The following is a 22,658-nucleotide window of genomic DNA, read 5'->3' as shown; positions in this document are numbered from 1 at the left end:
TTTCAGCCCCGTTTTTGAGTGTTCTGTAGCTTAGCGTGTTAGACATGTTAGCCTGCACCTGCCTGCCACCTACATGCACAACCCGAGCCATTTGAGCTCCAGGACCATCTCTCAGTTCCTACTATAGGGCAGGTTCACGCCAGTGGTTCGGGAGCACCAAACATGATGAACGTGTCACAGACAGAACGCTAGTTCATTTAATACTTGCATTTAGCAAAAGTCCTGCTAAGTTTGCTGGCAATGACAGGACTCACAATCAATAAAACAAACCTTGCTAATAAGACAAACACAGATGGCACACACAGGCAGGAAGTGAGACAATGCAGCCACTTCTATTCTGGGACAGTGACCAGTTAAACTGGTCCAGTCAGTGTGAGAGACACAGACATCACATTTACATTACGAACATTTGGCCGACGCCTTTATCCAAAGCGACTTACATTGCATTACCACCCTTCGCAGAGGGGGGGGCAATTGAGGGTTCGGTTCCTTGCTCAGGGGCACCTCGGCAGGGGCTCGAACAGGCGACCCTCTGGTTCCAAAACAGAAGCACTACCCACTGAGCCACTGCCTCCCTTCTACACAATTCAAAGTTTTCGAGGTGTCTTCAGGACATTGTGGACTTTGAGGAAGATGTTTCAGTGGAATGACAAAGATATACTAAGGTCATTAATATGGCACCATAGTGACATGGCGGCTCCTGATGCGGCACTGGCATTACGGTCATCCAGACACCACGGACTCCAGGGTCAGGGCCTTCACTTGACCCCGGAGCGGACAGTTCACTGTGTATATTATGAGCTTACGTCACCTTCAGTGCAACATCAGCGTGCACAGGCCGGCTCCTCGTACGTTTCTGACCCAGAGGAAGTGATTTAATTCATTCATGTTCTAAGCTGTCACCACTTCTCTGCCCTGTTCCTCTGCTTCAGTCTAGCATCTGTTAGCCTGTTTTTTGCCTGTTTTCAAGTCTATTTTCACTCTTACAGTCTGTCTGAGGTCTGCGTTTGAGTCCTACGCCTGCTTAGGTTCCTGCACTCACCACAGCCGAAATGTCAAGCTTGTAGTTCCTGGTGTTTGTGGTTTTGTCTATGTCCATCGTCACTTTGGCCAAAGCCACAGAGGCACTGAGGTAGAAGAAGGCTGCGATGCCGTGGTATATGAAGTCCTGAGGAAGAGCACAGCAGAATGTGATAGAAATGGAAACATCTGGCATTAGTCCATCTATCTGTCCCCCCCCCCCCCCCCCCCCCCCCCTCCCCCTCTAAGCTGTGGCTGTCCTCGAGTCTCCCATGACGAGGACCCATGGAATTTCCTCGATCACAGCATTTATAGTTTTTGTGAATGTGGAGGACTTACTGCTGCCGCCCAGGTGCTGCTGTTGCGATGCACCCCACAGGCAAAAACCACCATCCAGATAAAGGTCATGATGAAGCAGAAGACGGAGACAAACATGACCCAGCCCTGAGGGTTATGCGGGACCACCAGCGTGCAGGCCACCAGGATCCACACCAGACCACCAAACACCTGCAGCACATCAGAGCCCAATCAGAGGGGAGACCCCGCAGACCCTGCAAATTCAGCTGGAACATCAACAAGTCCCAAGTTAAGACATGCAAGCAGGACCGAACCAAGTGAAGGAGGCTTTTCCAGAATCGCTTCTTAGCAATTTTGTGGAATTGAATGTTTCTGAACTTGGAAGAATTTTCGGGACTTTGACGTTCAAACTGGGTCAAACACGGTGCGGTCATTCACAGTGAGAGAGGTTAAAGGGAGACACAGAGGCCTCATGTGCTGTTCTATTTGTCAGATGTTCGTCCACTGAAAGTTGTCGTTCCGCTAACTGGAGGATTTTATTTTGACAGTGCAGCTTCTGGCGATAATAAGACAAATTGCTCTGCATGGTTTCATAAACACGTTGATGAAGGATGACGATGCCTTCCAAATGAATTCCTGATGAGTCATGGTGAGTTAATTTGACTCCTCCTCCTGCATCGTTGATGATTGACAGCCTGTATTATTTATAGCGCCGCCCTCCACCCATCTGCTGGCATGACTGAACCTGAGAGCACACGCCAACCTGCCAAAAGCTGCTGTGGGATCCATAATAATGCTGCAGGTCCATATTGACTGCCTGTTGTCTCACAGAGCCTTGGGTCCCCCTCTAGAGCTTCATAGTCTCATAGACTCACTGAGCTTTGGAATCATATGAATGATGGCTTTTGTTACATAGTCTCCTCACTGTAGTATGGCTCAAGCTCACTACTTATCAATCAACCCCTGCATTCACAACAGCGGCACAACCGCAGCACATTTGCCTCCAAAGGACTAGTGACTCAAAACAAATCTGACTGTTCTAATTTTTGATGTTGATTGATAAGTTGTGAGCCCATCTCAGATCAGAATCACAGTTTGCCATCATGAAAACATCACAGTGCTGTTCATTGAATTCCCGGTCCAGCTCACTACTTATCAATCAACCCTTCATACACGACCTCGATTGTTTCATCTCCAATTACGTCAGCCATTATGAACCTAAATGCCACGAAACAAAGCGGAATGTGAGGATAATTCAACATTGATGTACACTGTTGTGTCCTTTTTTCGCTTGGCTAAGGATTCATCAATCCAAACTACTTTGTTTTCATTACTTTGTGCATCGGATAGATCCTCATAAACTCTGGCATAAAACAGCGCAGCCTTGTTTCATATGTCAGGCTCAGAATTTATCAGTCAAGAAATGTCATCCAGTATTAACGTATGTACATATAAGCTGCTAATCACTCACCTGTAAGACATCATCACTATGAAGCAGAACCAGCACTTTGAGTTAACAAATGAAAGTTTTGAGGAACTAATTAGAAACAAATGATCAATTTATACAAATGTCCACTCATGAGGACGCTTGTGTTGTAATGAAAGGATGAAGTTCTATGACCTCACCAGCTCGGGCAGGTAGAGGAGGTCTGGGAAGGTCGTGCAGATCCTCATCCCGCTCGGTAAGTTTGCCATTGTGGAGGCCATGACTGCTGCTCAGACTCAGACTGGACTGAGTGTGGATGAGAAATCCGCAGCTTAAAACCAGGAGGAGCAGACTGGAAAAACCCGAATCCCCATCCACTCGTCAGCTGAGCAGAGACACGCCCGACAAACCTGCAAAACACGCACAGAGACTGAGACCGAGACCGAGACAGAGACAGAGACAGAGACAGAGACAGAGACAGAGACAGAGACAGAGACAGAGACAGAGACAGAGACCGAGACAGAGACAGAGACAGATACAGAGACAGAGACGCGCTCAGACTGCTGCAGATCCTCCCAGTGACAAACGGTTTGACCAGCTGGAGTCATTTATCACCATGACAACCAGCCCTGCAACAAGCCAGCAACAACATCAGCAGCAGGAGCAGAGAAGCAGAGAAGGTGCCTTCAGTTATGTAATGAACTAAAACATGCAACTACTGAGGTTCATGTTTGACAAAGTTACATTGTAATCATTTCAGTTTTGGCATCCAAGAAGCTCGGAAGGTGGCCCGGGATGGATTTATCTGTTACAATGTGATGGACAGTTTCCATAGAAACGTCTCACTGACCTTCTGACCATTGCTCAGTCTGTCTTCACATTCAGCTGCTTTGTTGTGACTGATGATTGTAAACAGTTTGCTTTGTATCAGATGTCTCATACAGTAAAGAAGTAGTTGTGAGTATTTGTGTAGTATTTGTCGTCCGTTTGGATCTGGAGACAGTTTGGACGCGACGATGTTGTGTTGAAACGCTCAGCTGGACTCTGTAACGTGTTTGAATCCATCGGGTCTCACGGTTTCAAACCTCCCTTTGTAAACAACGCAACCATGGAAACCTCAATCAGCCAATTTGGCGAGCGAAGGCCGTCAAGCGCCTCAGACAATCGTCCGGCGGGATACGGTTTCCTCAAGCTGCCATCCGATCCTGCCAGTCGGGAATCATTCTCCTGCCGAGACGAGCGTGTCGACCAGGAGGAAGAGTCCAGAGCCCAAACATCTCACAACATCTCAACACATCTTGGGGACATTAAGTGCAAAAGGATTGGGGGTCCTGATCCCATAGCTCCACCATGTGACCACCTCAGGTTCTGATTCAAACTTTGATCCGGGTCAAAATCTGATCCAGGTGTGACTCTGATCCTGGTCTAACCCTGATCCAGGTGTGACTCTGATCCTGGTCCAACCCTGATCCTGGTCTGACTCTGATCCTGGTGTAACTCCCCCATGTGTCAGCAGATCGGGGGCAAAGAACCTGACCCGCTCCCTCCCCTCCCCCTCTCGACCCCTCTACCTGTCTCCAGTTTCACTCTGTTTTGTAATGGGAGCCTCTTCCTCCTTTGTGCGTCTGATGGTGTTTAGGTGAGCAGCTGCTGTTATCTACACGCTGATCAATACTTCATCTGTGTCAAAGTGTCTCATGGCACCACGGCGTTGATGTGGCCCCCGTCAGTCACGGGGTCGCGTGTGACATCATCACCGTGAGGAGGGAGAGTGGATCTGTCCTTCATCACCCCTCTCCCTCATGGTGACATGATGCGGGCACAGATACAGAGCCTCATGTTTGGATGTGAGGCCGCGACTCAGCTCAGGTCTTTCTCCAGTTGCCTCCTGGCTGGTTCCAGGTTGGTTCCAGGTCAGCTCATGAAGTAGGCATGAGGGGAGGTGTGTGTGTGTGTGTGTGTGTGTGTGGACAAACACAAAGTTCTGAGCATACATGAAGCAGTCAAAGCTCCTCATTGTGTGCTGCAGCTGACAGATGTGAACAGAATGCAGCTGGACTTGTTTCTGTAACCTTAAACCAAAAACACAGCCACTTTCTCAGAACAGAGCAAACACAACAAAACACAAACGCGTCTCACTGTGTTGGCTTGAAGACTCAGCTTCCTGTTTGCTGTCGTGCTCTTGATCAATGGTTTCTCCTCTGGGTTGTTGTAGCTCCCATCCTGGAACTGTGGATGGGAGGTTCTGCTGTGGACCACAGAGGAACCTGAGGAGGAGCCTCATTAGATCTGGACCCTCAGAGACAGAGTGTGTGTGGGACGACACAGGCAGGAGAGAGTATTAACCCTTCAGTTCCATTGATATCTTTTTAAAGCGTTTCTCTATTTTGCAAATCAACTCAAATGAACTCTAGTCGCAGTTTGAGTTCTGACCTGGCTCTCCTTCCTGTGTCGTCCCACACATACTCTCTTTCTCTGAGGGTCCAGATCTTCAGATCAGAGTGAAACCTGTCCGTCAGCGTGTTTGTGTTTTATTCACTGTAACAACAAAATGAGCCGCTGGAATATAGAAGCTACAACATCTACACACACACACACACACACACACAGACACACACACACACACACACACACGTCAAGGAATCTGAAACATTTGACCTTTGACCTCTAGTATCCACGTCCATGCACTCTGCCATCATCACCTCCTCCATCACCGTCTGGTTCGTATCATACGCTGTGCGGAGAAGCTGATCGGCTGCAACCTGCCGTCCCTCCAGGACCTGTACGCCTCCCGGACCCTGAAGCTGGCAGGCAAGATTCTGGCCGACCCCTCCCACCCTGGACACAAACTGTTTTTAACCCTCCCCTCTGGCAGGAGGCTGAGGTCCATCAGGACCAAAACCTCACGCCACAAATCAAGTTTCTTCCCCTCTGCAGTGAGCCTCACCAACAAGGCCCGGGTCTGACACTGACCTCACAACAAACCCCTGCACCTTCACTTTACTTTACTTACAGTATTCATTTTAGTTAATTTATCACAGAAACACTTTACTCAACAGTACTCATTTAGCTAATTTATTTAATTCCCGAGCTGCTGTTCTTATATGTTGTTTTATATGTTGTTTTATATGTTGTTTTATATGTTGTTGTTTTATATGTTGTTGTTTTATATGTTGTTGTTTTATATGTTGTTTTAAATGTTGTTTCTTGTTGTCTCTTTATGTTATTTGTACACACCAAGGACCAGAGCAAATTCCTCTTAAGTGTTAACTTAACTGGCGGTTAAAGCGATTCTGATTGTGATTGTGGTTGTGATAACCTTCATTTCCCTGAACTACACTTTCTTCCCGTGTCTCGTGTCGCTACGCTGCCATCTAGCGGTGAGTGTGAGCACCTACCGGCGCCTGTATTCGGGTCATTACGGTTACGGTTTGGATGTGTGCGGCTGTTCTACCGGAACCTGCAGCCCGGTGCTGAACATGGCCGCAGCAGCAGATGTGGCTAACCCGCGGTGAGTCGACATCATGTGTGTGTCTCGTGTGTGTGTCGCTTGTGTCACAAACTGACCGGAGGGTAGTTTTTGTGTTTGTCACTTGGGATTCTGTGTGTTACCGGAGATCACTCCGCTTTTCCAGATTTGGACGGAATGTTCGGTATGAACGGGAGCGAAGCGTCGCTAAAACGGTTGGACAAAGATGAAAACACGACATGATAAAGTTTCGTAATGTCCGATAGAAGCGCGTAGAGTGAAGACAGACGGAGCGGATCAAAGTGCACATGAACGTTAAAGCAGCGGTGCTTCCGCTTAGAGCCACCAGGTGGTGACGCACCGAGAGCTGAGAACTTTTCAATCGCCCCTCATCCTGCTGGCAAGGCGTGACAGAGAGCAGATTAAGAATGTTATAAAGTTAATGAAGAAGACTCTAAGACAATACACTACAGGTTAACAACGAAGAAGAAGAAGCTGTCATGTCAACAAAGGACACCAGACTTTGTTGTTGTTTGTTTTCCAGATAACTCAATAAATAAGTCAAACTTCTTTCATAACTTTTCAGTCCTCCCTCCTTTGAAGTGTTCCAGATGAGTCCCTGAGCTGTGTGAGTGGGCGTGTGTTTGCTCAGGGTAGGGAGGCAGTGGCTCAGTGGGTAGTGCTTCCACTTGGGAACCGGAGGGACGCCGGTTTGAGCCCCTGCCGAGGTGCCCCTGAGCAAGGCACCAAACCCTCAATTGCTCCCCCCTCTGCGAAGGGTGGTAATGTAATGTAAGTCGCTTTGGATAAAAGCGTCTGCCAAATGATCGTAATGTAATGTAATGCTTAAGCTTCCCTGCCGTTGCCCTTGAGCCGGGCACTAAACTGCCTAAACGTTTCCATTCAGAGTTTTGTGTTTCTTGCAGATTCTGTACATGAACCTTCCGAGTTTGCTTTCCCGGCTTTCCTCTGAAGGAGCGTCAGCTTATTGTAGCCGCTGTTGGCGTCTCTCGGTCTCACTCTCACTGCATGTCTCCGCCACTTCCTGTCCCATGACCTTAACTTCCTAGTTCACGTTCAAGGTGTGACGCTGCTTTCATCTTTGTGCTTCTCCACAGACGCTGAAGTAGAAACTGAAGCTCTCGTCTCCATTTCCACGCGTCGCTCCTCCCAGTGGAAGCTTCCGGTCTCTCTGAAAGACCGACCGGTCCAGACCGGACTTGCCGCCATCTCATTGGGTCGGCGGCCGACCTCACCGATGCCTCGATGCAAAGCCTTCTTCACGCAGTACCTGCGGTGGTCCAGCACCGTCACTCAGGCCCTCATCCTGTCCACGCTCACGTTTTGCGTCATCCTTCCCGTGTTTTGCCACCGGCTGCTGTATTCGTACTTCTTCATCAAGTCCATGTATCTGGACTCCATGAGTGACCGGGTCCTGCAGGAAAGCCTGAAGGAAGGACAGGAAGCTCTGCGCTTCTGGCAAAGCGCTTCCACAGCCTCCAGATTCACTGACATCAGCCAGCATCCCACCCTGCTGGTCATGGTGGTGACGGCCCAGCGGCGAGAGGGGCGGGATCATCACTACCTGCTGCAGGTGATGCGGCGGTTGGCCGATCTCCTGCGGGGCTGCGGGGAGTGGCGTTGTGCAGAAGTGCTGGTTTGCGACGTGGAAGACGGTACGGTCGTAAACGAGGACGCCACCTTGTTGGCCAGCCACTTCCGGGTGATCGGGCGTTCTCCGGGGCAGCGGAGGGACAGAGATGGGGTCAACACCTTTGAGAGGGAGAAGAGGGATTATGTGTTCTGTCTCCGCAAGGGATGGGAGCTGGTGAGGCCCAAAAATGTGGTGGTCCTGGAGGACGACGCTCTGCCCAGACGCGACTTCTTTGCTGTCATAAAGGATTTGCTGATGCGGCGTTTTTCCTTCCGGTCTCTTTACATTAAGTTGTACCATCCTGAGAGACTGCAGCGCTACTGGAACCCCGAGCCGTACAGGATCCTGGAATGGGTGGGACTCGGTTTGGTGGCAGCGAGCGCCCTCCTCCTCACCGTCCGTTACTGGAAACCCTTCTCCTTCTCCTTCACGCTCTCTGCAGGTCACCTTCTCTTCTTCACTCTATACTTCATGGCTCTGGTGGAGCTGGTAGGACGTCACTACCTCCTGGAGGCTCGGAGGATTTCCCCGCAGCTCTACGCTGTCTCCCCGGCCACCGAGTGCTGCACGCCGGCAATGCTGTTCCCGGGAAACGCTTCCCTGCGGGCGGCAGAGTACCTGGACGGCTCCTTCTGCGTCACGGGGAACGCTAAAGACACGGTTCTGTATCACCTGGCCAAGAGCGTCCCAGGGGAACACGCCCACAGCGTGGAGCCCAACCTCATCGCACACATCGGAGCGTACTCCTCAGTCCGCCACAACCCGCCCAGACCCAGACTCCTCTGACATCCTCTCAATGTCTTTGCATTCCAAGTCAAACAAAGAATAAAAAGAAAAGGAGCTCAGCTGATCCTTTTAAGTCTGGAATCAGTTTCAAACTGTCCGTCAAACTCCAAAGCACTCCCGTCCTCTGGATCTGAGTGAAAAACTCAAACAAATCGTCACTGCCTGCTGTTTTCTTCTTCTTCTTCATTTTCTTTGTGATGAAGTGGAATCTGTGCTTGTATTGATCATCAATCGGTTCCACTCATGTTTACACAGAACACCGCTTGTACTCTGTACGAGGGTCGCCTGATCATTTGTGACTAAACTATTCATGATATTGTGATGGAAGTTCTCATCTGAATTCTTGAATTCTTCCCAAAATGCAGGAATCTTCCTTTAATGCCACGTTAGCGGCACTAGCAGCCTTAGTTAGCTTTCAATTTCACTGATTGTGCCTTTAATACATTTTTGTATTTTTCACTCTGATGGGAATGAAGTCTTTTCTCTTTTTCATTTGGTTTAAAATCACAAACACCATGTTTAGGTTTTAAAATCAACTTATCAACATGTAAAGATGTAAAAGACTGATTTATAGAAATATAAATATTATTATTATATATTTAGAGTCAAACCTGGAAAATATTACAACAGTGATTTTCTTTTTCAAGAAAGTCAAAATATTTTCCCCAAATTTCTTGATGAAATGAAATCCTGCCTGATTTGTGATTTTTTTTTCTTTCGATCTGCTCATTAAATATTCAACCTCTTTTTTCTGAAGCTGCACTTTTTTTCGTTGTGTTGTTTATTGATGGATCAGATTATGGATCTGCTTGCTGATTGGTGCTCAGGTTGTTTTGATGCTTACTTTGAATTAAACTGATCACTAGTTGCCGTAAAAACAAAGGTCTGCGTTTGATTTGACGTCTGAATGTCTTTATTTAAAAACCTCTCAAAAGCTTCATGGAAAGTCTTCAATCGCTGCCTGGATCCTCTTTCTGCCCAGGACCAGGACCAGGATCCGGACCAGGATCAGGACCAGGATCTAGAACTAGATAAGGATCAGCGGGCCTCAGGCTCTAGCCCCGCCCACCGGAGACGTCCTGGGTTTGCAGTTTTCCAGATTGATCCTTGGGATGGGAAACTGAGGATGTGATTCCAGCACAGCCGTGGGGATTAAATGCACAAATGCAGGACATTTCAAAGGCGTTACAAACTTTTCTTTATTCTTAAAAAATGTTTCATACCGTTTACACGTGACTCCTCCACAGATCAATAACCTGATCAGGTTTAGGCTCTGAGCCCAGACGGCCAGCAGGGGTCAGCACAGCGCCGGACACGGAGCACATTCAGGCTAGAAGATGGAAAAGTGGAACATTTGTGGAGTGTGGCAGGGAATTCCCAATGAGGTTTGATTTTCACATCACATTCCCAAAAGAAAAAACGGGAAAAATGCTGCCTAAAGCCAAATACAAATCTTTATTTATGTGTGTGTGTGTGTTTGCTCTACTGTCACGTGAGTACTTTAGATGCATTCAAGGTCTCAGATCATCGTGGGAATTTAGAATGTTTACATTTTGGCACATTTGGATTTTGGTTTCATTGATTATTTGATATTTGGTGTCACTCGAGTTTTTGGTGTAGATCCGCTTTTTGTGATTTTTTTCAGTGTCTATCTTCATTACGAGTGATCGTTTATTTGTAATTTGTTTCATTATTTCATTTCTTTATTTAGCCCAGAGGATCATCACAGAGGGAACCACGTCACTGGGCTGGAAGTGTCTCGATTCCTGCTGTCCCTGAACGCCTCCTGAGCGCTGCAGGACATACACATCGCAGATGGACCTCAGACATCCAGACACACGTGAAGACTGAGGAGATGTGAGAAGAGAAGAGAGGGACACACGACGCTGCAGCCTGGTTCTTCCCTGGTTCCTCCCCAGTTCTTCCCCGGTTCTTCCCCGGTTCTTCCCCGGTTCTTCCCTGGTTCCTCCCTTGTTCTTCCCTGGTTCTTCCCTGGTTCCTCCTTGGTTCCTACCAGGTCCGGAAAGTTTGCGGATCCGTTTCGTTTGGAAGGTTGCAGATGATGGAGTCCGACAAACAGACAGAAAACTTCCAGCCGCGTTCAGGAAAAGAAGCTGAGGGGGAAATTCCTAACGGAGGTGGAGGCGCAAAAAGTAAAGAGGTAAAAAAACCTTTCACGTATTTTAAAGTCACGTTTAGTTTGCAACTAATGTTCCGTCATCTGTGTCCTAAAGTTGCGTTGTCAAACGTCTCGGGACGCAAAAACAAACGGCTGCCAAATAAAACACAGAAACCATGAAAAGCTCCTGAACACATCAAGGTTAAAGTTTTATTGTCTTCGTTGTGACTCAGATGGACTTTGTGTCTTAGTTAAAGACTTCAGCTCCTTAAAGCAATGATAGAGTTAAAAGTTCGGCACCAGCAGCAGAGGAGCAGACCGGGTCTCAGGTGGGTCACACGGTCACATCAATCAGACCCCCCCCCCCCACAGGAAACCAAACCACATCCTGCATGAGTTCAGCTACGCAAAAAAAACTGCAACGTGCTCTGATGTAGCTGTTGTCACTCAGTGTGCACATCACTACATCAGTACAGGAGAGCAGAGGTCATCAACGTGTGTTTGAGAGCCCAAACTCAAATAAGAACACGGAACTCTGGGTAAGATGAGGTCATCATTAAAGAAGACTGACATGGCATGTGTGTGTGTGTGTGTGTGTGTGTGTGTGTGTGTGTGTGTGTGTGTGTGTGTGTGTGTGTGTGTGTGTGTCAGGATTTTGACCTGGCTGCTGTCTACGTATCAGACGCTCAGTACAACAGGAACATTTACTTTGACACGTCGCCTCAGGCAGTCAGGTATCAAACCGGCAACCCTCACTTTACCTCATCTGACATCACAGCTTCACTTTCTGCTACAAGAAAACCCTGTGTGTGTGTGTGTGTGTGTGTGTGTGTGTGTGTGTGTGTGTGTGTGTGTGTGTGTGTGTGTGTGTGTGTGTGTGTGTGTGTTGTTTGTGTGAGTGCGGGCACGTGTGTGTATGCGGGCACGTGTTTGTGTGTCTGTGTGTTCGCGTGCGTGTGCACATGTGAGTGTGTGTGCACGTGTGTGTGTGTGTGTGTGTGTGTGTGTGTGTGTGCGTGTGTGTGCGTGCACGTGTGTGTGTGTGTGTTCCAGGCTATATCTCCTCTACAACCACTGGCTCCCTCAGGTCTTCCTCTACGTCTTCATCCTGGTGAATCTGTCTCTGGCCGTCTTTGAGGAGCCGGCCGTTGTTCCCCTGCCGTTCTGGGTACGTGATGCTCACACACACACATCCTGTTTCCATGTAAACTTTAGAGAGGACGGCACTGAAGACTGACATTTTGTAGGAATTTCTAGAAACCAAACCGTCATTTTACAATGTTAGAGTGAATCATTGATCAATGGGTGATCAGTTTGTTTGTGTGGTCCAGGTGACGATGCTGCTGGAGCTGCTCTGTCTGCTCGTCTTCACCGCTCGACTTGTTCACTACGCCAAAGTCATCCCACCAGACAAATTCTGGAAAGATCCCAAGAACATCTGCATCATCGTCATCCTGCTGGTAGGAGGGGCCAAGTGCCTCATCAGTGGGGTGGGAGGGGCCAAGTGCATTGTGTGACCAAGAGAAGAAGAGAAATCTTTCTCTGATCAGTGAACACAATTAAACAGTGTTGATTGATAAATCCTGAGCCTGACATGAATGTTGATTAAACTGTTGTGATTGTCATGTCATGCCTGTGGATGATTGATTGGTTGATTGTTTTATTTAGTTTTCATCAAATTCTTCATCAAGTTTTGTTAAAAATCCTGACTGATTTGTTTTGCCGCTATTGATTGGTTTGGTTCCATTCAGAGTGTTTCTGACACAAACTTTTGCTCCTTCCTTTGATTCCTGGTGTTCCGTTCAGTGTTTTAGTTTTTTCTCTTTTCTTCAGGGGAATCTGTCAGTGACTTCCTGTGAGCGCGGCACAGTCAGAATGTGCTGAGAAAACGTTCTGCTGTTATTGTGAAACGACCTTTAGTCGAATGTTTTGCCTCATCAGCAACTTCACAACTTCCTGTTCCTCTGGAGCTCTTGAGGATAAAGGCAGTATAAGTGAAGTGTTTATTCTGTCTGTTAAACTGTCCTGCAGCTCACTCCAGCCGACATGATCATCTATGGCGCTCTGAAAGCCACGGACTTCTACGCTGTCCGTTGGTCCCGAGTCTTTCGCCCGCTCCTATTGGTCAACGTCACAGAGGGACGACAGGTAACGGCCCACCTGTGACGACTGCCCCCTCGCCGGTCATCACGTTTGAACTCGGGCTCTATCTGACTCATCGGCCTATTGTTTAAGCTGGGCGTCATGAGCACTGCAGCCTGTAGGAGGCACCAATGAGTCTAATGAGTTGGTTTGTTTATTTGTGTTCAGCTTCGCCGAGCATTCAGAAGTATCCGGAACGCTCTGCCTCAGATCTTCTATGTCTTCCTGCTCTTCATGTTCAGCGTCCTCATGTTCTCCCTCATGGCCCTCAAACTGTTCGGAAAACGGTGAGACACAACATTTCTCATTTGATCGAGAGAAAGAGTCGTTATGAACGGAGCTCACCGGACCTCGATTACTGATGAGGTCAGGAATGGAGGGGAGGGGCTTTAGGGGTAATGCTCCTTCACTCAAACACAGCTTGGAGTTTAGTATAGTTCCAAACCGATCAAATTTGACCAAATGAAAGGTTGAAGTTGTGTTTTTTCTGTATGTGAAGGTGAAGTGAGTGTGTTGTGTTCTTGCTCAGAGGTCTGAAAACCACACAGGGCACTTCTTACTTCACCAACTACCTGGAGATCGTCTTTGACCTCTACGTCCTCGTCACCACCGCCAACAGCCCCGACGTTATGTAAGACCTTTTTACAGCTGATATGGTGATGGATTGGTGAGCTGAGCCTTTGGTCCAACTGAATGCCTTTCCAAGCTTTGCACCATATTCCCTGAACATGTTTCCATCAGGGGCACTCAATTTTACGTCACCTCAAGTCATCAATTCATTACAAACGTGGTCTCAATGTGTTTGCTTCTTTATCTGTCTGCAGGATGCCGGCGTATAACGCAAGCTTTGTCTTCGCCATCTTCTTCATCCTGTACATCCTCATCAACAACTACATCTTCATGTCCGTCTTCTTGGCCGTCGTCTACAACAACTACAAAAAGTACCTGAAGGTAAATTTCTCTAAGTAAGGGAAAACTCAAATATCAGAAAACGTTTTTATGCTCATTTTAGTGGAAGTCAATGTTAACTCTGGAACATAAACAGACATGTGTCCCCGGTGTTATGTAGGACATGAGGTCTCTGTTTGATTACGGATGTTTCCAGAAGCATGGTTCGTGTTGAACTGAACGAGAGAAGAAGAAGTTACAGCTCAAGGCAACAGATGAAGAAGAGTAAGAGGACAGAGAGGCAAAGAGTGTAGATGTCTGAGGGTCCACATGTGAAGAAGAGGAGCAAAGGGAGCTGTGCAGCAGAGGAGCTGCTGCACAGAGGAAGAGGAAGAGGAAGAGAGGACATGTTGGGCCCACCGCCCTGTAGTTGGGCCCACCACCCTGTAGTTACTATGGTAACTCTAGTTCCTGTTATCCTCAGCTGAGCTCAGGTTGAGCTGAGTCCTGTTAGTCTGAATGCTCTTAGTAGAACATGAGGAGGCTCATTTCTCTACTAGAGACCAAACATGTGGAGAGCTGCAACATGTTTCCTGCTCATCACAGACAGAGAAGACTTCCTCAGTGACACTCCAACCTCTTCAGGACCCCATAGAATCTCTTCCAGGACCCAGATATAGCAAGAACATCCTCAATGACCTCTACAATCTCCTTAGCCATAGAATTTCTTCTTTGAGATTGTTAGATCATCCTCAGCTACCCAGGAAGCTTCTCACTCAGCTCGTGCAGGAGGAGCACCAACCTCAAAACTATGTTTTATGCAAAATGTCGTGGTGTGGTGACCAAAAGTAAGACGAGCACACGTAAGTAAAAAGTATGTTGGTAACAACACAGCTGCTGATTGGCCGGCTGAGATGTGTTTAGTTTGAAGTGTATGGCTGGTAAATCACAGCACCTCTCCTCTGTGCACTAAAACACCAGGAGGAGGTACGGCAGCTGGTCAGGGCCAAAAGGCACAAGATGGTGCGAGCGTTTGCTGTGCTGCAGGAGCGGACAGAGGAAGGGGCGGAGCCAGTGGTGATGCACGCCTGCTGGAACCAGCTGGTCCGATTGGTCCAGCCAGACATCAGTAACGCCCACAGGGAGCTGCTGTGGAGCGTCTGTGACGACAAGAACCAAGGAGGGATCGGTAAGGACCCCCTCCCTCCCCTTCCCCCCCGCCCGCCCAAGACTGACTGACTTTCTTTGCGCCAAGCGCCTGATTCACCACCTTACCCAAACTCCACCGAAAGGGACAGTCAGTGTGACGACCTCTAAGCTTCTCACCATCCCCTTTTGGCCCTGTCACACCCAAAACCACTTCAGGTCCACTTCCTGCATCACTGTGGCATCCGAGTCACTGCTGAGTCGTTGCTGATTCACTTTCTGCAAAAACACTGAACATGGAGGAAGTCAAACTGTTTCATCATTGACCTCAACAAACGTTATCACACACACACGTTATCACACACACACACACACACACACACACACACACACACACACACACACACACGCTTTTTTCTCTCATTTCTTTGAGGTTCAGTGTCAGTAAGGGAATGAAAGTTAAACGTGGTTCAGTCTGAACATCATGGTCTGGATACATATGATGGTATGGTTGTTTTGTATGGAATGACCTTCAGCGGCTCAGTCAAAAGTTTGTTTGTTTATAGGTAAAGTTGCATTCGTCCAGCTCGCCGACCTGCTGAACATCCAGGTAATCACTATGAAGTCGAGGCCACACCCACTTCAGAACATTTGCCCCGCCATCTACCTGTCCCCGCCCAGCCGCCACCTCTGCCGATTTGTCCAACACCGGTAAGACAAACAGACAGATGGACAGAGGCTTTGTGTCCTTTTGATGCGTAAACCCCTGTACTGGTTTAAACCCTGAACCCCTGGTCAGGTTTGGGTCATGGACTGGAGTAAGTCAGTGAGGACCCTAACAGAAACATGTCTCTTGTGTTTTCAGGGTGTTTGTGATCACATACGACCTGATCATCCTTGTAAACGCGGTGTTCATCGGTCTGGATGAGGAGGATCCCATGATCGCTAACTCAGAGTGGGTGTTCCTGGCTCTGTACCTGCTGGAGATCCTGCTCAAACTTTACGCATTCGAACCCAGAGCCTACTTCTCCAAACACAACTTCTGGAACTGGTGAGGAACCTTCTTAGTTCTTGAAACAGTTCCTTCATCTCTCCTCGTCCAAATATGAGATTTAGTGCAGGCAAAGTTGTTTTGGTTTAATGTTGCTTTGGTGTTGTTATTATGGTTGCAAGGTGGTTACTGTAGATGTTAGAGTGGTCACTAGCATAGCCCAATATCACATCCACTGTCACAACATCAGGGCGGTTCCCACCTGCCCAAAGCTCTCGAGGAAGACCAGGAAGCACTCCAGAGAAAACCTTCATGTAAAAGGAAAAAGGAAGAAAGGACTCAGGAGTTACTCGGCTGTTGACAGTAGTTCCCAGGTGGGTCTTATATCCATGTGATTGAGGAATTACGTAAGCCCGTGGAAGAAAAGTTACTATATTCATGGCAATATTATAGTATTGGCATGTGAGTGAACCTTGTGTCAATCATTTAATATTATGTAACTGTTCAATATCAGAAAGGAAGTACACAATTTGTTCATGTTTTACCAGAATCGTTCCTTTATCAGCGGGGAAGCAACATTATGTCTTGCCAGGTCACTATGACATGGTTACTAAGGTAGCCAGGGCCAAGAATAGAACAATAGAAAGGCCCCCACCCTGTAACTCTTTGATATAAAATGATGTGGGCTCTTCCTAGAGTGCTTATATTGCTAGTAAACCAGAATTAGATAGAGATAGTGGACCTACAGTACCTGAAGTACAGCATCATTCATATCAAATGTATTCCACTAATCTGTGTGTGTGTTTTAATGAAACCTGTTTGACATAGTGACTAACCTTTCTTATATGTAATTACAGCATTTATGAACTATTATTACTATTAATGTATGATTGATAATCCATTTCATACAGTTTATCCCCACCCGCGTTATAAGTACAAGGTATGTCACATGTTTCATCTCAGGCTGAACACGGCTCAGCCTGTTCCAGCCTTCAGTCTCGTCCCGTTCCGGCCTTCAGCTTGGTCCTGCTCCAGTCTTCAGCTTGTTCTCGCTCCAGTCTTCAGCTTGGTCCAACTCCAGTCTTCAGCTTGGTCCCGCTCCAGTCTTCAGCTTGGTCCCGCTCCAGTCTTCAGCTTGCTCCCGCTCCAGTCTTCAGCTTGGTCCAGCTCCAGTCTTCAGCTTGGTCCCGCTCCAGTCTTCAGCTTGGTCCCGCTCCATCCTTCAGCTCGGTCCCGCTCCAGTCTTCAGCTTGGTCCCGCTCCGGTCTTTAGCTTGTTCCCACTCCGGTCTTCAGCTTGGTCTCGCTCCGGCCTTCAACTTGGTCCCGCTCCAGTCTTCAGCTTGGTCCAGCTCCAGTCTTCAGCTTGGTCCCGCTCCGGCCTTCAGCTTGGTCCCGCTCCAGTCTTCAGCTTGGTCCCGCTCCAGTGTTTAGCTTGGTCCAGCTCCAGCCTTCAGCTTGGTCCCGCTCCAATCTTCAGCTTGGTCCCGTTCTGGCCTTCAGCCTAGCTGCTGTTTCCGTCTGCATAAACGCATTTCACTTTGTTTATGGTTGTTTTGTGTCTCTTCAGGTTCGACACCATCGTCGTCATTGCTGCCCTCATTGCCACCATCATCAACTCGGCCATCAAATCATGTAAGTGTCAGCTCTACACTTTATCTATCTGGTTGCTTCAGAGTATTTGATATTATTAAACGCTTGAACATTTCTTGTAATATTTTGTGGTGTTTTATTTATTGCTCTCAGCATGTTTATAAGCACTTTGACTTAACTCATGTCATGGTTGTGTGAGTGCTTGCTAGGTGGTTTCTTTGGTGTACAGAGTGGCTTGCCAGATGGTTTCTACTGAGTTGTTGTGTGGTGGTTGCTACAGGGTGGTGTGGTTACTAGGTTGTTGCTGTGGTGTTATGTGTAGTTTGGTGATGGTTTCTAGGTTGGGAGTTGTGGTTGCCTGCTGGATGGTTACCGAGGTCATGCTAGGTGGTGCCTTGCAGAGTAAACGAGGCTACGTGTGCACATGTATGAGTGAACTATTACTAGAATAGAGAATAGAGTAGTTTTTATAGAAACTGTATGATCTTGTAAAGGAGTTTAATTTTCCTGTCCTATCGTAGCAGGCGGTTACACCAGCCGTCAGATCCTGGACATCGTTTTCATCTTGCGGGTCCTCAGACTGATCAGGGTGGTGGACAGCATCAAAAGGTTTGAGATTGCACCGCTAACTGCTTGATTTATTGTTGCTTCTATGATTTTGTTGCTTTACTTTTAATCAGACCCTGTTTCAGCCAAACATACATATGGACCAAACTCCAGGAGGACTGATGAGCGCCCCCATGTGGCCATATGCAAACATTCTTCATGTTAGAACTCCTGGTTAAAGTCTTTAGCTGATAGTTCTTCTTTTTTGGATGACCCTGAACACATTTATTCCATAATCTTCACTGTGACTTGTTGCCAAATGATTGTGGGCGTGGCCTATTTGGCATAAACAGTCATACATTTTGAACACTGAGATTTACAGACTTTTACACATTCTTCATGTCTTCATGTTGGATTTATTCTGCAAAAAACACATCAGCTACTAAGAATGAACATCTGTCACCACGGGGACTCTGGAATACAGATTGGAGATTTCAACATAGTTTTGATTCATTAGATGTCTGAGTGCTGCTCAGTGTTTCTTTGGTTGGTTGTTTTCTCTTGCAGGTTTCAGACCATCATCAACACTCTAGTCAGGATTGGACCAACAATCCTCACCTTTGGACAGCTCATCATTGTAAGTTTCTTCCTTTAAAGCTCCTACAGGCGGACATCTGTGAGAATTGTGATGAAATCCAATTTAGTGGGTGAAGATCACAACATGAGACACCAAAGGACCAATGACCAACTGTATCTAACTGCTCTCTGATTGGCTCCTCCTCTCAGGTGATCTACTACATCTTCGCCATGGTGGGGATGGAGCTCTTCAAGGGCAAAGTTGAGTTCTTTGAGGCGGACTCAAGTAACCCGGCCAAGGCGTACTGCGGCAACCCACAGCTGAAGAACTCTATCTTCGCCCAACTCGACTACTGCAAGAACAACTTCAACAATGTGGTGTCCTCCTTCATCCTGCTGGTGGAGCTCACTGTGGTCAACCAGTGGCACAATATCCTTAACTGTACCTGAACAAGCTCCTTCTCTTCTCATCATCTACCTCAGAGATTTCCCAGAGACAAAACACAATAATCAAATTGAATAGCGCCACCATTTGGTCATTTTTAAAACATTTTGGTCCTAGACGAATCTGTCAGTATAGGCCACAGGTAGTTTCTGTCTTGTATTTTTTCAAATTTGTGACGTGACTATGGTGACTCTGCTGCCAATCATCTTTGACATGAGGACTTCATTGAAGACAGGCACCTTCTTGTCAGCTGATTTTGGTTCTGTTGTTTGTGTTGAATGCTAAGATGTTAGGCTTTGTCCTCATATTTTTTGTTCCACTGAGCTTATTCTGGCAGTCAGTATCTCATATAATACCTGTTTTACATTCACAGGGAAGATTGTTCAGTTCGTCTTTATTTAGCAGCAAAGATTAAAGTGAAACTTCAGCTCAAGCGTGTTGTTACCACGTGTTCCGACCGTTACTGGTGTCTGTCTGACCCGTGACACGTCGTGCTGAATGTTCCGTTCGTGTTCCCAAAGGGATTCTTTAACTCGACTCCACTCCTCAGCAGCGGCTTCGCCACCGTCACTCACAGCTCTGCCAGGATCTTCTTTGTCCTGTTCCACATTGTGGTTGTCATTATCATCATCAAGTAAGACCAATGACATTGTCGTCTTCTTCATCATCATCCTCTGCTGCTATGCTAGTCTGGCTAAATCTGATTGTATTAATGGGGGTTTTCTTTATAAATGACCTCATACTTTTAAACCTGTTTTAATTTTGCTGTACTCTGTAGCACGTTGGGAGTGGTTCTAACTATGAAAAGTGCTCTACAAATAAAATGTATTATTATTATTATTATTATTATTTTCAACAGAATTTGCTGAAAACTTTATAAGATTCAATTTTTATTGTGACTCACACCCAACAGCCGCATTTACGTTCACAGCAACAAGCCGACATAGCTTCATAGGTCCTCTCCAGGTTCTTCTTCTTCTTCTTCTTCTTCTTCTTCTTCCTGTTCTTGTTCTTGTTCTAATGGATTTGGTTTGTGCTCTGTGTTTCTGCAGTATCTTTGTGGCATTTGTTCTTGAGGCGTTTTTCGTGGAGTACTCGGTGGGTAAGAGCGACCTGCAAACCTCTCTAGAGAAGAAGATCAAAGAGCTGGAGCTGGCTGTGGCACAGTACGTTACCATGACAACCCTGAGACGTCGCTGAACCTCAGACATGTTAAAACGTTCACACACTTCTGCTTGAAATTGATGCATTCAAGGACAATTGGATATCTCACACAACTGCAAATCCATCTCAAGTCCATTTCACGCCCAGAACAGAGCAAATGTATGAAATAGTCTACTAACATCTCAACCTGGGAATTTAAAATGAATTTAAGATGTGCAGCACTGCACAGATTGACCATTTATCTGATTCTGGTGCTGCTTGAGGAGCTTCTGGGTTAAGTTAGAAGGTCTGAGAAGGTCCCAGGGTTCACTGAGGAGACTCTAAAGAGAAGGTTCTGGTTTTTTTTAGAAAGTTCTGGGACTTTGAAGACTTTGAGGAGGATTCTGGATTTCTTTTGGGTTTGTCTTGTACAGCTTGTCCAGCTCACATTGGTTTGAGTCCCCCTGGAATTTGGAAAGCAGTTCTTCAAAGCTGACCTTGGTGCCCGATTACAGTGAAAGGTTTCAAAAGGCTTGATTGATAAATTGCGATCCTCGCAAACAAGCTTTTATTAAGCTTACATCAGAGTGCTCGGCTCACAACTTATCAATCAACCCCATGCAAAGCTCTTAAATGTGAGACGTAAGATTCTCAAATACTGCCATCTTATTAGTTGATATCACAAAAATTCCAGCTGTCCTTCGTGTCTGCAGGGATCAACCGGAGGAAAACTTGGTGGATGCCATGGAAACCATCGACAACGACTTGGGAACCAACCAATCAGCCAAGAGCAGACCCACCCTGATGTTTAAAATCGCTTCAAAAAGTAAGACACAAACCCAACAGAGCTTTCTGAGAAGTGTCCAATCACAAGCTGAGTTATGTGCTTAGAGACCACAAGCCACGCCCATCAGCTGTTATCAGTTCCACGTTGATCAGGTGATGTGGTCGTCGGTAGACTCGATCAGAATAACGTGTCCCATGAGCGCGACACGTTGCATTAGAGCCGTCCAATCACAAGCTGAGCGGTGAGATCAAACGCCTTAGGCCACACCCACCTGAAGTTCCTTCACCATGGGTATTGTAGCGCCCTCTGTAGATTGAGTTTACAGTTCTTTGATGCAGGTCAGCTAATTTTTGAAAAGGTAAACATTTTTGCTGTATTTCATGATATCCAAATTTGAGATTTTCTGAATAATAATAAATAATAGAGAAAAATATTTATTATTGTTATTGATATGGTGAAATTCTTTTCTTTCAGGGTACCGAACAGTTGACGGCTTGTTACAGCGCATGTTTGAGGCCGATCTCCACCCTGAAGACTTTGCAGAGAACGAAGATCCAAATGCTCCATTGAACTTTCCAAACCCCACATTTGGCTCCGTGTAAGCGTTTAAACACGGTCAAACCAAATCTGATGTTTACAAACGTCACCACCGCCGGGTTTGAAACAATTGATTTCTGTCCACAGATCTGTGTAAGGACGATCCTTATGTTCACATAAAGAATGATTCAAAATGTTTTCATCTAGTTTTCTTAAGAGTCTACTACCTGCTGCTTCTGCTCTACAAGGTCTGTTTGTCTGGGAGGGTGTCTGGAGCTGGGGCAGGGTCTGGAGCTGGGAGAGGGTCTGGAGCTGGGGCAGGGTCTGGAGCTGGGAGAGGGTCTGGAGCTGGGGCGGGGTCTGGTGCTGGGAGAGGGTCTGGAGTGGGAGAGGGTCTGGAGCTGGGGCGGGGTCTGGAGCTGGGGTGGGGTCTGGTGCTGGGAGGGGGATCTGGAGCTGGGAGAGGGTCTGGAGCTGGGGCGGGGTCTGGTGCTGGGAGGGGGGTGTGGAGCTGGGAGAGGGTCTGGAGCTTGGAGAGGGTCTGGAGCTGGGGCGGGGTTTGGTGCTGGGACGGGGGTGTGGAGCTGGGAGAGGGTCTGGAGCTTGGAGAGGGTGTGGAGCTGGGGCGGGGTCTGGTGCTGGGAGGGGGGTGTGGAGCTGGGAGAGGGTCTGGAGCTGGGGCGGGGTCTGGTGCTGGGAGGGGGGTCTGGAGCTGGGAGAGGGTCTGGAGCTTGGAGAGGGTCTGGAGCTGGGGCGGGGTTTGGTGCTGGGACGGGGGTGTGGAGCTGGGAGAGGGTCTGGAGCTTGGAGAGGGTCTGGAGCTGGGGCGGGGTCTGGTGCTGGGAGGGGGGTGTGGAGCTGGGAGAGGGTCTGGAGCTGGGAGAGGGTCTGGAGCTTGGAGAGGGTCTGGAGCTGGGGCGGGGTCTGGTGCTGGGAGGTGTTGCTTGGCGGCTGTGAGGATGTCTGGATGGTTGTAACTGTAGTTGCTGTAGTTACTTATTTATTGACTTTATTTCTTTGTTTGGCACATTCCTGTCAGATAAGTTGACACTTTATTGTCGTTGCACATGAGACAAACAACCAGACTTTGCTCA

At 47.5% G+C, this 22,658-nt stretch overlaps 3 protein-coding genes across 3 annotated transcripts in view; 2 read left to right on the top strand and 1 right to left on the bottom strand.

Moving 5' to 3' along the window:
* The window catches only part of LOC143016395 (myelin and lymphocyte protein-like), a 4,843-nt gene extending 1,779 nt beyond the window's left edge, over positions 1–3,064 (bottom strand). Inside the window, exons 1-3 of the mRNA XM_076170717.1 lie at positions 2,944–3,064; positions 1,360–1,527; positions 1,043–1,168 (exon numbers count right to left, since the gene is read on the bottom strand). Coding sequence (XP_076026832.1) covers positions 1,043–1,168; positions 1,360–1,527; positions 2,944–3,024 — 375 coding nt within the window. The 5' untranslated portion in view covers positions 3,025–3,064. The remainder of the gene's footprint in view (positions 1–1,042; positions 1,169–1,359; positions 1,528–2,943) is intronic.
* A 3,102-nt stretch (positions 3,065–6,166) lies between these two features.
* On the top strand, positions 6,167–9,539 carry pgap4 (post-GPI attachment to proteins GalNAc transferase 4). Its single transcript, XM_076170716.1, has 2 exons — positions 6,167–6,254; positions 7,331–9,539. Exons 1-2 carry the CDS (start codon positions 6,239–6,241, stop codon positions 8,650–8,652), a joined length of 1,338 nt encoding a protein of 445 aa, XP_076026831.1. The 5' UTR covers positions 6,167–6,238; the 3' UTR covers positions 8,653–9,539.
* A 417-nt stretch (positions 9,540–9,956) lies between these two features.
* Positions 9,957–21,758, top strand: tpcn3 (two pore segment channel 3). Its single transcript, XM_076170713.1, has 20 exons — positions 9,957–10,037; positions 10,364–10,813; positions 11,423–11,505; positions 11,825–11,939; positions 12,103–12,231; positions 12,803–12,919; positions 13,082–13,200; positions 13,443–13,544; positions 13,738–13,864; positions 14,783–14,990; positions 15,514–15,658; positions 15,813–15,998; positions 17,508–17,572; positions 18,052–18,139; positions 18,644–18,713; positions 18,863–19,082; positions 19,641–19,731; positions 20,150–20,263; positions 20,954–21,066; positions 21,502–21,758. The coding sequence occupies exons 2-20, from the start codon at positions 10,712–10,714 to the stop codon at positions 21,627–21,629; spliced, it is 2,322 nt and encodes a 773-aa protein (XP_076026828.1). The 5' UTR covers positions 9,957–10,037; positions 10,364–10,711; the 3' UTR covers positions 21,630–21,758.
* Positions 21,759–22,658: the final 900 nt, after the last annotated feature.

Source organism: Genypterus blacodes, unplaced genomic scaffold (genome assembly GCF_046128005.1).
Source record: "Genypterus blacodes isolate CSIRO-AG114 ecotype Tasmania unplaced genomic scaffold, CSIRO-AGI_Gbla_v1 ptg000227l_1, whole genome shotgun sequence".
Classification (NCBI taxonomy): Eukaryota; Metazoa; Chordata; class Actinopteri; order Ophidiiformes; family Ophidiidae; genus Genypterus; species Genypterus blacodes.
This window is presented reverse-complemented; position numbering and strand designations above follow the sequence as displayed.

Bases quoted from the DNA above. Each gene is read 5' to 3' on its own strand.
- tpcn3 (XM_076170713.1), top strand. From the start codon at position 10,712: ATGATGGAGTCCGACAAACAGACAGAAAACTTCCAGCCGCGTTCAGGA. The intron at 13,201-13,442 runs GTGAGACACAAC...GTTCTTGCTCAG, and splicing joins CTCAAACTGTTCGGAAAACG to AGGTCTGAAAACCACACAGG. The intron at 21,067-21,501 runs GTAAGACACAAA...CTTTTCTTTCAG, and splicing joins GTTTAAAATCGCTTCAAAAA to GGTACCGAACAGTTGACGGC.